Source organism: Aulonocara sp. 'chitande type north' Nkhata Bay, linkage group LG12 (assembly GCF_057382095.1).
Source record: "Aulonocara sp. 'chitande type north' Nkhata Bay isolate Kocher_YH1m ecotype deep benthic linkage group LG12, A_spYH_male_GT1.1, whole genome shotgun sequence".
NCBI classification, from domain to species: Eukaryota; Metazoa; Chordata; class Actinopteri; order Cichliformes; family Cichlidae; genus Aulonocara; species Aulonocara sp. 'chitande type north' Nkhata Bay.
This window is the reverse complement of record NC_141355.1, coordinates 28,580,323-28,593,693: the sequence shown is the minus strand read 5'-3', so window position 1 is coordinate 28,593,693 and position 13,371 is coordinate 28,580,323. Positions and strand designations below refer to the sequence as shown.

Sequence of the window (13,371 nt, the reverse complement as noted above, 5' to 3'; positions counted from 1 at the left end):
TGTGAAGTTACCTATTGATACAAAGTATTTCCTGTTTTCTACGTATGTTTTGAACCAGTTTAGTACAGTTCCTGAAAGACCTGTCCAGTTCTCCAGTCGTTTGAGTAATATGTTGTGGTCAACTGTATCAAATGCTGCACTGAGATCCAGTAAAACTAGGACTGACATTTTTCCACTGTCTGTATTCAGACATATGTCATTAAACACTTTGGTCAGAGCGGTTTCAGTGCTGTGGTTCTGTCTAAAACCTGACTGGAAGGCATCGTAGCAATTATTCTGTTTTAAGAAGTAACTGAGCTGTTGAGAAACTGCTTTTTCAATGATCTTACTTAAAAACGGGAGATTTGAGATCGGCCTGTAGTTGTTCATTTGTGTCTTGTCAAGATTGTCCTTTTTCAGTATAGGTTTGATTACAGCAGTTTTTAGTGATTCTGGAAACACACCTGATAATAAAGAAAAGTTGACGATCTGTAACAGGTCTGACTCTAAACTCTTTGAGACCTTTTTGAAAAAACTTGTTGGCAGGACATCTAAACAGCAGGAGGAGGAGTTCAGTTGACCTAAGATGTCCTCCAGGTCTTTGCTGTTAATAGGTTGAAACTGTTTCATGGTGTTTAAACAGTTTTTTGGTGGACACAGTACATATCCTGGATCTGCTGTTGATGTACCAATTGCTTGTCTAATTTTTTGGATTTTTTCAGTGAAGAATTTGGCAAAGTCATTGCAGGCCATGGTCGAATGAAGTTCAACCATGAGACAAAACGTTTGATTAAAAACAGCTTTGCTAATTGAAATCATGTTAAATTTTTCTCAGCTGGATTACATCAAAGGGACAATTAAATGTGATCTCTTGTATGTTTTCAAATTGTATAGACATAAATTAATATATGAAGCTTCTTTTTAATCGTTCAAATAATTAGTGATATGAGAGCTCTCCGTTAACGTGCAGTAAATTATTAGCAAAACAATAAGTGATGAACACAAAACATAATTTTGCTGAATGACCACAATGACCACAGATAGAGGACACTGTTCACTGCTCACCAACCTGCCTGGTGTTTTATTATCATAGCTCACAAGTCAGCGGCCAGAACTGTAAAATATTATCTAAGTACAAAAAGACTGAATTTCTAGTTTTCAAAGCTGCTGCTGCTGCCACTGAAAACACATGTAAAATACAGGAATGTTTATATATATTCTCTTACAGGATTAAATAGCAGTTCATTAAAAGTCTATTCCCACAGATACAAGCTACACAAATAAAGTCCCCAGCGTTCCACTTCAAGGTCTGTGTGTATATTTTTAAAGGGTCTTTATAATAGGAAAAAAATTCAATGTTATGCTACAAATCACATACTGTTGAGAGCATCTCTTTGGGAACAGATCGAGACAGGGAAGGAAAGGAGGAGGATACTGAATAGGAGTGACCGATTTTTCTTGTTGATGTGTATTCATTAACCAGTCCCGTGTAAATAATATCTTAAATAAACATTACTCTCTCATTTTCTTACATCAATGTTAATAATAATATAAGCATGCCTGATTCTGTAAAGGGTCACACGTCATCCACAAGGACTTGTGACGCATATTAGCCTGACAAACTAATTTCTAGTCCACGATGATAGGCCACTAAAATTACATTACGGAGTATTTGATGCTGATGTGCATAAAGCTAGAAAGAAAACAAAACATCTGACTATTTTCCTTTCAATGGCACCCAAAGTGCATTTCATTCTCTAATGAAGGCTGAAAATTGCAACAGATCGAGCGAAAAAAGACATCCGCTGGTTAATTGAATCATCACAGCTGAGCAGGTTTGAGATTAATTCCACGTAAGGAGAAGATCAAAAGAGAGCCACTCAGAAGGATGTCGAGAGGAATAAGAATGCTGAGGCTTGTGGGATAATCCCATTAAGAGCTGCACATTCATTCAGAGTTATGATCCACAGTTGTAGGTATAGTATGTAAGAGATTAGGGTTAAACAGTCAGTGACGGAGAGTGGTCATACTTTTAGAAAAATGTGGTGTTATAATTCTATGCTGTCTGTATTAATCCCTTTTAATTATGAGCATCGACGAACCACTATGAAAGCTGTTTTAGAGTTTGCATCTGGAGCAAATTGGATTATAAAAAATAGAAGAAGTGCATGCGTCATTGCTTAATACTGATTGCCAGGAACATAATCTTAATGCTGAAATGCTCATACATGTTCAAATTGCTGTCATTTAAAGGTATATCAAGGACATCTCTGATTAAAATGCAAAGATTCCATCTAGACTTCATGTTTTTTTTTAGTTTTGATATAAGGTGGTGTATCTGTGTGCAGCAATATGAACATTTTACTTTTGGACATAATGTACATTAGTGTATGCTAAAGAAATACATTTTTCACTTGCAAGGATCAGTGCCATCCATCTATGTTTATCTATCATCCGTTCAGTTCAGGGCCAGATGTGGGGTAGAGCCTCTCCCAGCTGTCATAGTGTGAGATTTGGGGTATATCCTCAACGGGCCACCCGTCCATCACAGGGCTAACACAGAGAAGCAGGCAACCATTCATACTCATATTCACACCTATGGCCAACTTATATGTCTTTCAACTGTGGGAGGAAAAAACCCACGCAGGAAGAGAGGGTGTTTGCAAACTCCACCCAGAAAGACCCAGGCTTGCCGCTACACCAGATAGTGTGGTTGCAGGAGATGGCTGCCCTTCTGTGAACCTGGTCTGGTTTTGCTGGAAGTTTCTTCTTGCTTAAAAGGAGTTTTTCCTCTCCACTGTCACCAAGATCGTGCTTACTTGTTGGTGTTTTCTCACTAATACTGCAGGGTCTTTACCTCGCAGTATAAAGTGCACTGGAACTTCTCAACTGCTGTCACGATTCAGTGCTACAATAAATTAACTTGAATTTAATTGAATTAAATTTAATGAAATGCAATTCAAGTTCACGTCACTTAAATTCAGTCTCACAGAAACTCATAAAAATGCAGTAGCTCATAATCACTCTATGTATTAAGAGCCTGGCCAGATTAAAGCATTTCTCTCTTCAGCTCTAAAGAAAGTAGCATTAATCAGTCAAATGGATGGATGCCACAAAACATGCCAGTAAAGCAAGCCCTGAGGGAATATGCAGTTATATAATGAAATCGAAGTAGACCTGGAAAAGGAGAGCTGCTCACAAAAACAGTGAAAATGTGCTTCATCATGCAGTTCATATTTATTTCTTAAATCGTCGAGGCAATATAAAGAAAAGAGGCAGCAGGGATGTCAAACTAACTAAAAACCACAAACAACAAATTTTAATGACAAATAATTAAAAAGGAAAAAAATCCACTATCACCCATAACTTTAAGGAGAATATTCTTTTTAAATAAATAGGCTATGATCAAAGCTAACATAATAGCTTAATAAAATATTTGGCAAATACAATACAAAATACTTACTAATACAATTAGTTAAATGTGACACTTTCATTAAAGTGGTATTTTTTAACAGAGAGATGAATGACTGTGTGTGCTCACAAGTGTACATATGCGTATGTGTTGTGACATCTTATTCCACAGTGCAGAAGTTTTCCAAACTGTTCTCTCGGGCCTTGGGAAGCTCATTGTGTTCCAGTAGTTGGTACTGGAAGGAAACACGGTTGATATAGTTCCCACTGGACACGAGCCTCACCACTGAGTTATCACAACCAATCTTCATCTGGGCTGAAGGGCCACAAGGAGAGGAAAACACATACTTTACACTCTACCATCCAAGAATTTTTGTTCTGTAGCCAGCCCTACTTACTCTGGTTACATTGGCAGCAAAAACATTTACTTTGTATCTGTATTGCAGTATTTTTACAAGTAAAAACAGCAAATATATGTAAACATAAAATGTGAATTGCATTGGATATTTCACTATGTGGGATGTTTTTATTTTGTAGGACTCTTTTACAGCACATCATAATTACTAGTAAAAGTGTTTCTTGGACACAGTGATGGACACAGACTCACCGAGTCCACTGAGGGAGAAACAGAGGTCGGCCACAGGGAACATCTTAGAGGTATCCACCCCATTCCCTCCCAGCAGCTCCACATAGTCACCTGACCCTGAGCAGCCAGACCACGCCAGTCTCTGTAAAATAAATGATCAACAAAATATTTTGATGGTGAAGTCCAGATAAAGACTTTACTTTGTTACATAGAAAACTGCCATTAAAACTTCCTGTGGAGCTCTTTGGACCAATAAAAGTACTATATGTTAACCTGGAAAAGGCCAACCAAGTGGAGATGTGATTCCAGTGTTTCATGGTTCTCTATTGAGCAGGTGCTTGTAACACAATGAAAAAGTAATACTGCAAAGGATTCAAATGAAATGACTTCATTTGACTGAAAAATGTTTACACAAACGATTTTTGTAATATTTGAATTTGGAATACATACAGTTTTCCTCAGAATTTAAACAGAGGCAGTTAACAGGATGTTGTTTTTCAGATATTTAAAAATGAATATTTTACTTTATTAATTTATTATTTATTATATTACACCTTTATGAGCATGCTTTGTACCACTTTTCTCCTTCCCTTATTCATAGAGAGTTGCATTTCATGTAATAGCTTTTATGACTACTCATTACTTACTATTAATTAAGTAATTAATAAGTACTACTTATTTATGTTTTTTTTTTCCATTAACACATTTTCCATTACACACTTCAGCTCTTGTTAACGTTAGTTAACCTCACTTTTCTAATAGTGGAATTGTCATTATAGCAGAAATTGTAGTAATCTGGGAGCCTCTGCTTAGCGTTCTGGTTCTACCAGACACCAGAGAAGCTTCTCTGCATTGTTGTATTTATATGTAATGTATTTATATATTTGTTTGTTTATTTAACAGAGGCTCTGTCAAGCTGCACAGAGTAGATGAGGAGGGCAGGACATCAGGCACAGGAATGTCACAGAAAATCTGGTCAGTTTTCAAAATAAAAGATCCCGTGGAAACTACACCCTCTGCCCTTGCAACACTCTGTGTGATTTGAAGCACTTTACCGAACAAAACTGTGTAACAGATGAAAAGTCAAGGACATGGTGTATTTCAGGGGTAAGACTTCGATATGACTGGTAAGTGCTCTGCTGTGTTCACCTGCTAGCTTTTTTCTAAAATTCATAAACTGTTATTAAAAATGTTTATTAGACTTATGGTTATTATTTTTGACTCCATTTGTCATTACTATTCCTTATTTAACATTAAAAACTGAGGATCATCTTCAAACATTTAGTATGAGGGTTTAACATTATAATCTACACACAATGAATAATATTTAGTTTAGCTAAAGTGGTTTGCTAAAACTCTTCCATCTATTAACCACAGTGATGTTTTCATTTAGTCTCATTAGACCATTTGCCATTGAGGATTTATTTTCTGTTTTCTTTTTTTCCACCTATTGGAGTGGGACTTATGAACACAGAGTAATTTACAGTGGCAGTGAGGCTCAGCAGCCAATTTGCCAAACATAACACTGTTTTTGGATGACTCTCCAAAATCCTGGATTACTTTCAATGACAATATTTTCAGTTGACTGTGGTATAATATCAGCATGTGGTGAATGCAACAGAAAATTGGAAACTATCCTAATAGATTCTGGTATGATTAGAATGGTCATCCATCTGTAATAGGACTAACAAAGTGAGACGGTGGACCAATCACATCATTCATGATATAAAATCACCAATTAACCCAGTTGTTCTCAAACTTTTTCTGGCATGCCCAACTTTAGTTTACATCCTTTTCCCTTAGTCTTCCATGCTCCAACTGCAGTGGCTCTGTTCTGAACCCGCCACACAGTTGGAGGACCACTGGATTAACCTAATCTACCATAACATACTTTTGAGCCTGAATACCTGAAGAAAGTCCTCTCTGGCACAATGAGAACATGAAATTCTACACTGAAAGGCTTCATTCAAGCTCCAGGCTTCACTTTAGTTTCAGTCTCATAACTGTTTGTTTTTCCATTTCCTGTGTTCATCAGCTTCCCTCTAGATGTAGGAAGATGACATCCCGGTGCTAATTACGCCTACTGAGCTCTGATCGATCAGTTAAAGTGATTTCCCCATTACAGTTAGGAAAATGAAATTAATAAATCTCTGTAGTTAAACAATACTTTATTAAATTAAAATAAAATTAAAATCAAAATTGCCAAGTACTAATAAAATTTGTGTGATGACATAGACAAACATGCAAATATTATTAATAGCTTTAATAAAAAAAATATATATATCACACTCTGAATGCGTTTAAAATGTCCAGCTGAAGCTAAAGGTCTATTTAAAGTGTCAGAATTTGGCCTCAGTAAGATATTTATTTCACAGAGAAAAGAAGATTGTGTGTGTGTGACTGTGGGCACATGCATGCGTGTATGCATGTGTGTGATCTACCTGTGGACTTAGCTCATTGCTTTTGGCCTGCCCCAGGCTGAGTTCTGTCAGTCGGATCTCCACGGGGTAGATGATGGAGAAGCTGCAGTTCTTGCGCTGATGTGGCATCACCATGGTGAAGCTTCCCTCTGGACTCTGAGACATGATGTTACAGGCTTTCCACACGAACAAATCGACACATGCACAGACAGGAGAAGAGATTTCACATTTCTAGTTCTCCATAACCTGAGAAACTCATTACTGACACTTCACGTCACAAAGAGGACAGAATCAGCGGGTGGCAGCTGGAAAGGAAATCCAATTCTAGTTCTGATCACAGAACTGAAAGAAAGAAAGAAAAGTGAATTCATAAAAGCATTACGGAAAAGGGAGTCTGAAAATGCTGCCACTTTGTTCATATTGTTCCCTTCACATTTTTGTTGTAAAGAAACCGAGCTAATCAAATGTGAAGAGAGACGTTTGAATTGTTAATTAAACAATTAAATGTTGTATGTGTATCTTTTACATCCAATTTTTGGTAAGAGCCACTATCACAGTCACCATCTAGCTTACCATTGGTAAATATTACCCATCAGTAACGGTTACCTTACCATTTTGATCATTCATTCATTGTTACTTTTGCTTTTCCTCCATCAAACATTTATACATATCATTCAGTTTAAGTCAGTCTAAACTTTAGACTGTGGAGCTAGTTAACAATTTCAGTCGTTTATCCATACTTTTATATAGCTGTTAGCTCCATTCTGTTTGCCAGCCAAACTTTTAGATTTAAGGAATGTTCTAGAAACACTCTGACTTTTATTATGTATTAAATGAGTAACACTGTTATGTTGCATGGAATATGTGAGGTAGCTTTATTGTCACTTTGATTAGATCATATATAAGGCCTAAACTGCAGACGGTTGCACTTAATGGTGAACAAGGGGATAAACCACTGTTAACCTATAAATAATTAATTGAAACTGCTGGGTTTTTTTTTTTTGTCTGCAGCCTTTATTTCCTTGTCTTTGTCTTACAGCCAGACGGTGACAGTTATGTTTCTTGACACAATGTTAACGCTGTGTTTGTCAAACAGCTGGAAAACAGGTGCATCCTTCTCACTCAATTCGTTGCGCTCGCTCTTGGCCTTGATTAAAGCTCGACCAAGCACAAATGTCCAGGAAGTACACTCATGCGTGCACACAAATGTACCCCTCATTTCACAAGACATATAAAAAAAACAAAACAAAAAAATAACACAAATCTTTTACGCGAAGACTTCAAAGTGTTTTAATGTTTGGTTTTAGATGTTTTGGCCACAAACTGATCTTAGTGATGCATAACAAGACTCACGGAAAGGGTTGTATAGTTTCTTGACAGCGAGGGTGAAGCCACTAGCAGGGCTGTGAATGCGAAAGAAGATCATGGCAACATTCTGAGAAGAGCGGCTGGTGGCTCCTGGTGCTGTGGAGGAACAGTAGTCTGTGTAGCGCTCGTAGAGGGGTAAAGGATGGTCCTGATTGCTGGGGAACTTCTCTCCCTTCAAAACCCAGCCATCAAATATCTTGAAGAGGAACATATGATATGTAGTAAATACAAAAATTAATGCCTTTACTTACTTAATTTCAGCACACTTATTCCACACCTTCACATACAAAACATGAAGCAGTGTCTGAAAATACAAGGCATAAATTTTTAAAATGTGGAAGAAGCCAAGGACAGCTAGCATGTCCAAATTAAGCTGTTAACTATATGACTAAGAGATAACTCATCAGCTTTATGTAAGAAGCCAATTCGCTTTTACAGAAAGAAACAAGCAATCTAATTGCCAAGATTTTTCCCCCTATATCATAGGTGTCAAACTCTGGCCCGCGGGCCAAATTTGGCCCGCAGCCTAATTACATTTGGCCCACGAAGCCATACCAAATTACTATCAGAGCTGGCCTACTGGTATTATACAGCTAATATATATATTGTTTAGTATTAAGCTTTGCTTGTTCCATATTCAGTTTTTCAGCAAAACGTGTTTGAGCACATAAGAAAAGATTCATTCTTATATCTGGAGGAATAAATATATTTCAATAAATACTAACGTTAGCCCGCAACTTTGTTCCAGTTTTGAATTTTTGCCCACTGTGTATTTGAGTTTGACACCCCTGCCCTATATGTTTCTTTCTTGCATGCTGACAGCAGTAAGTGAACTGGAGTCACATTCCTGGTTTGTGTGCACAGACTTGGTCAAATAAAAATGATTCTGATCCAGTGGGTTGGTGAAAACAAATCTTTGTGTTTTCTATTCAACTTAAGACATGAATCATCATGTTTTATTGGGTAATCCGACATGCCATACAGCACATTCTACACTACTGTGCTGTGAATAATATTTAATTACAAGCATAATCCAACATGAATTTCATTCTAAAAATATTCTGTAAATCTCATGTCTTAAAATGAGGTGTGCTGTTTTGTTTTATTGAGCACATTAATCCTACTAATATTTACACAAATCTGCTCTTGGTTTCTAGATCACATGCATGTAAACCTAGGCTTTATGAAATTCTAATGTCCCCCTTTCCCTATGCCATGAACTGAAATCTGCACTGGCAGGCTTGGCTTCAGAACTAAAGCCTTCTCTTCCCACTCTTGCTCTGAGTAATGTGACCAATGCAGAAAGCATCCAGTGTGGTGTTTGGCCCTTAAACGCCGCCTTAACCCTGTTTGGCCTAATTTCAAATGCACAGGAAGAAGATGAAATAGAATTCAGAGTTTAAACCGAAAAAAGCCTTGGAGTCCCTGCCTTTCACTTAAAAGAGGGGTTGGATATGTGTGGGGGCTATTTTTAGTGTGTGTGCCAACCTTTATGAAGTCTCCAGCGCTGCAGTCGATGCTGACGTCAGACAGCTCCAGACTGATGACTTCACTGGGCTCAGCTATGATGAAAGCTGCACATGCCAGCTGTGGCTTTGATGCCACAAAGGTGAAGAGGCCATCAGTGGCCAGCATGTCCAAGCATCCTACAAACCACACACACAGTCAGTTTTCCATTTCAGACCAAAAATACATTTAAATATTCTAGAGACTAGTACTTAGAGCTTTTCTTCCCCAGCTGAGCACCCAAAGCACTTTTTATTACAAGTCTTATTCACCCAAACTCATTTTTTTGGTCAGCTCAGGGTTCAGCATCATACCCCAGGATACTTCAACAGGTAGAATGGAAGAGTTGGGGATCAAACCACTGCCCTTCCAAGTGCTTGACAGCCCATGCTAACTCCTGAGCCACAGTTGGTCCCTAAGCCCAACTATAACAACTTTTCGCCTAACTCTTAAACTTTAACTTACGTTAACTAACCTTCGCCCAGTCCCAAACCTACCCTGACCACACCAAGTAACCAAAGTAGAATTAAAGATTAAAAACCAAACTGGATTGGTCCCCATAAGTGACTATGAAATATATACACCCCCAGAATACAGGTGAGGCAAACACACATATGAACACACACACACAGCCAGATACAAAATACATTACACATATATTGGGTTCAGAAAACATACTGGATTTGAGTTTAGCCTTAATAATTTCTCATGAGGTCAAAGTGTTACTCAGAGGACAGCATCAGTTTTCATTTAAAAATGTTTGCTTGGATTAATGCATGAATTATCTAACGTGTTTAGTAGCCTATGTTCTAATTTCTGGTGCACTGGTGCATAAATAAACATTCACCCAATTACTGTTTTAAATCCAGCAATTGTTATAATTCGGTGATTTAAAGCTATTTTTAAGCAGTTCTTACTGAGAGGTCGGCGGAAAATAAAATCCTCTGATTCTCTTTTCTGGGCCAAACTCAGCAAAGAATATAATCCATCTGAGGCTTCGTTGTCCTGAAAAGAAGAAGGAAAACAAACAAGTAAATACAAACGAACAGAAAACCTAAGATTTCATCTCTGGGCTGCTCATAAAAACTTGACAGACATGAGTTCAGACTGCCTCACTTGATCAAAAATTCCACTTTGCTCGACTACAAACGCGACCTTACCTCGATGTAGCGAGCGAGCCCCATCCTTAATGAAACGCAGATAAGAAAGAGAAACAGCTGTGTGCGCAGAGCCACCGACATGCTGAAGTGCGTCTCTCGAGGAGTGTGTCCTGAAGCTGAGGGGAGAATAACGGAGCTGCCTGTGAGATCGCAGCTTTTATAGCAGCCCAGACAGGCAGGCAGGCCGACATCAGAGGGTTAGTGACAAACATTTAGCCGTGCGGACTTAAAAATGACTTTGATAATGAGTGAATAAAAGCGGTCATTCAAGGCTGTTTTTAGGGAATTCAGATGTTTAGAAACTAATAATTACTGCGTATGAATTCATTGGAGGAAATGCAATACTTGAAACATGTCAGTGTTTATTAAAATCGCTACACAGCTTAACATTGAGTAGACAGGCTAACATAGTGCTTTGTGGTCAATTTGGTGACTCTTCATTGAAAAATAATAGCTCGTGGGACATATTTGAACTGCCAAATACTGTTGGTATTGATTTTTCAAGTCTCAGGAACACTGATAAGAGGGATGAACCGTATTCCCCCCCCCCCCCCCCCCAAAGGATATTCCCTCATTTGCTGTTTTGATGGCCATGGTGGTGCTGGAAACACATTTCTCCAGAAACTCTCATTGTGTTCAGTAAGGTTGGAATCTGTTAACTGCTCCAGCAAAACGGAATAATTCACGTTATTTACATTACAAATAAGTCCTGCTGTGACATCTCTTGTGTTGTCACCCTGGATGGGACCACTCCCATAAGGATAGAAATGATTCACTATAACTGCATAACTGGGTAGGTAGGATTACTAGGATCACTCCGAACAACTTTATTTTGATTTGCAGTGATCCTTAACTCTAAGGAGAAAAATGCACTCAAACAATGATAGCAAAATACTCCTGAGCTATTACAGAGGTTATGGATCCCCCTTACAGTGTAGGTCAAGCATTCATGCCTGTACCAGTCTCTTTCTGTGCGTCACATTTGCCCAACTGTGATGAACGATGACTCATCTGATACCACTTCTCCCACATGTGTCTCTAGACCAGTGCCTCTGGGTTTTGCACCACTGAACTCTTCAGTGTGCATTCATCTCTGTAATAAGGATCGAAATGAATCTTAATACAATACGACTCTATTTTTTGATGGACTCTTCTTACTGACACAGTCAGGAGGAAGAACTCCCGCTTTATTTTTACTTGCATATCACACTAATGCAGGAGCATCACAATCATCAAATAGGCAATGTCAGACCAAATATTCTGTTTCTGTAAAATTTCCATAGATCTAAATGCTGATGTCACTTCACCATTCCTATGAAAACACCTGTTAATGGAATAGGCTATTTGACTGAAGCACCTGCCATCTGTGCCCCAACAATAAGCCCTCTTATAAAGTCCCTTCGATATTTTCCTCTTGCCATCTTGATACAAAAGCAGAACTGAATGGGCCTGCTCTGAATTTTTATAGATGACTGGATGTTAACTGCTTAATTGTATGGTGCAGTGGTCCAGGGTGGAAGCATCTGCACTCTCCACTTTTTCCTGCAGTTTGTCACACAAATGAATATATTGAGACTTTGGCGGAGAGAAAATGAACCTCATGCGCTCTTTTATATATACACTTTTCGGACATGAATGCTCAGATTGCAAAAGTCATGAATTCTCAGATGTCCTTTGAGATACTGAATGAGTCAGAGTTTATGCAGTGCCACTCATGAGTCAACCTTCAGCTAAAGAACCACTTTCAATTTGGTTTCAGTCTATTACATTTGCCTGACATTTGGGCATCGGGGAGCACAGAACTGCAGTGGTTAGTGCTGCTACCTCACGGTGACATTGCCATGAATCTTCTAGCTTGGTTTAGAGTTTTTCTGAGCATGTATGTTCTCTCTGTGCACCTCAACAACCTCTCACAGTTCAGTGAAAAGCATGTTAAAGTGTTCCCTGATCCTAAATCGAGTTTTTTATTTGAATTATGAGCTGAAGTGTACTCTGACAAGTGGGATAGGCTGGAGTTACTGCTTATTTTGTGTTTTATCCCCATTTCCAAAATGCTGCATTTAAGTACAGTAATTTGATTGCATGTAAATTTTCGATGCCATTGTGTTGCATACGTTCAATGTAAAATGTTGATGGAATTTGGTCGAAAGAAATTTACTTGATTGATAAACACTCAGTTTATACCAAGCATCTTTTCCATAATGATTAATTATTTGAATTAATACATCTTTGATTCTATATAAAGAATCTTTTCTGTTCCTGCTTCTGCTTTCTGATCAGCAACTTGTGGCCTGATGGGACTAATATGTGCGACAACTTTTGACTCACTTGCTGGTTACTATTAACTCATTCACTGCCATTGACGTCTATATCCGTCAATTGCAGTGAATGAGTCAATGGGTTTAACTCATTCACTGCCAATGGCTGGCAGTGAATGAGTTAAGACTTAAGAGACATCTGTGACAACTGTGACAACTATCTTTTTAAGGACGTGTTTTAGCTCCCCGTCTCTAATAAAGGAATAGTGAGGAAATGAGGTGTTTCTCTGCAAGAAGTCTGAAGTCTGACTTACTGACTGAGGTCAGTTAGTCAAACACTCATCAGATTAGAGAGGATAATTAGAGAGAGGATGATTTTTTATATTTCACATAGCAGTTTGATAGAAGTTTGATAAAAGGTGCTTTGTGTTCCACTGTTTCAGATACTGCAAGTAGACCTCTATTAGACTGAGTAGAATACCACCAAATTTTGCCACAGATTTGTGCTTGTGCTATAGCCTGCTTTCTTCTGTGTTTAGAGAGATATAAACTCTTTGCTTAGATTTTTATTCATTCATTTTACTTGTTTTTGCTGGCCAATTTGACAGCCAGGAAATCAAAATGGACAGCTGTGGTCTAAATAACATCTTTGGACAAAGTGAGAACAAAATGAGCAGTGAGTC

The 13,371-nt window shown here is 38.2% G+C and overlaps 1 protein-coding gene across 1 annotated transcript; it reads right to left on the bottom strand.

Annotated features, from left to right (window-relative positions):
* Nucleotides 1-3,192: 3,192 nt before the first annotated feature.
* On the bottom strand, nucleotides 3,193-10,543 carry LOC147317649 (corticotropin-releasing hormone-binding protein-like). The gene is made up of 7 exons (XM_086314840.1): nucleotides 10,431-10,543; nucleotides 10,188-10,275; nucleotides 9,253-9,410; nucleotides 7,750-7,960; nucleotides 6,418-6,572; nucleotides 3,998-4,118; nucleotides 3,193-3,706 (listed from the first exon to the last, which is right to left on the bottom strand). Exons 1-7 carry the CDS (start codon nucleotides 10,509-10,511, stop codon nucleotides 3,552-3,554), a joined length of 969 nt encoding a protein of 322 aa, XP_086170966.1. The 5' UTR covers nucleotides 10,512-10,543; the 3' UTR covers nucleotides 3,193-3,551.
* Nucleotides 10,544-13,371: the final 2,828 nt, after the last annotated feature.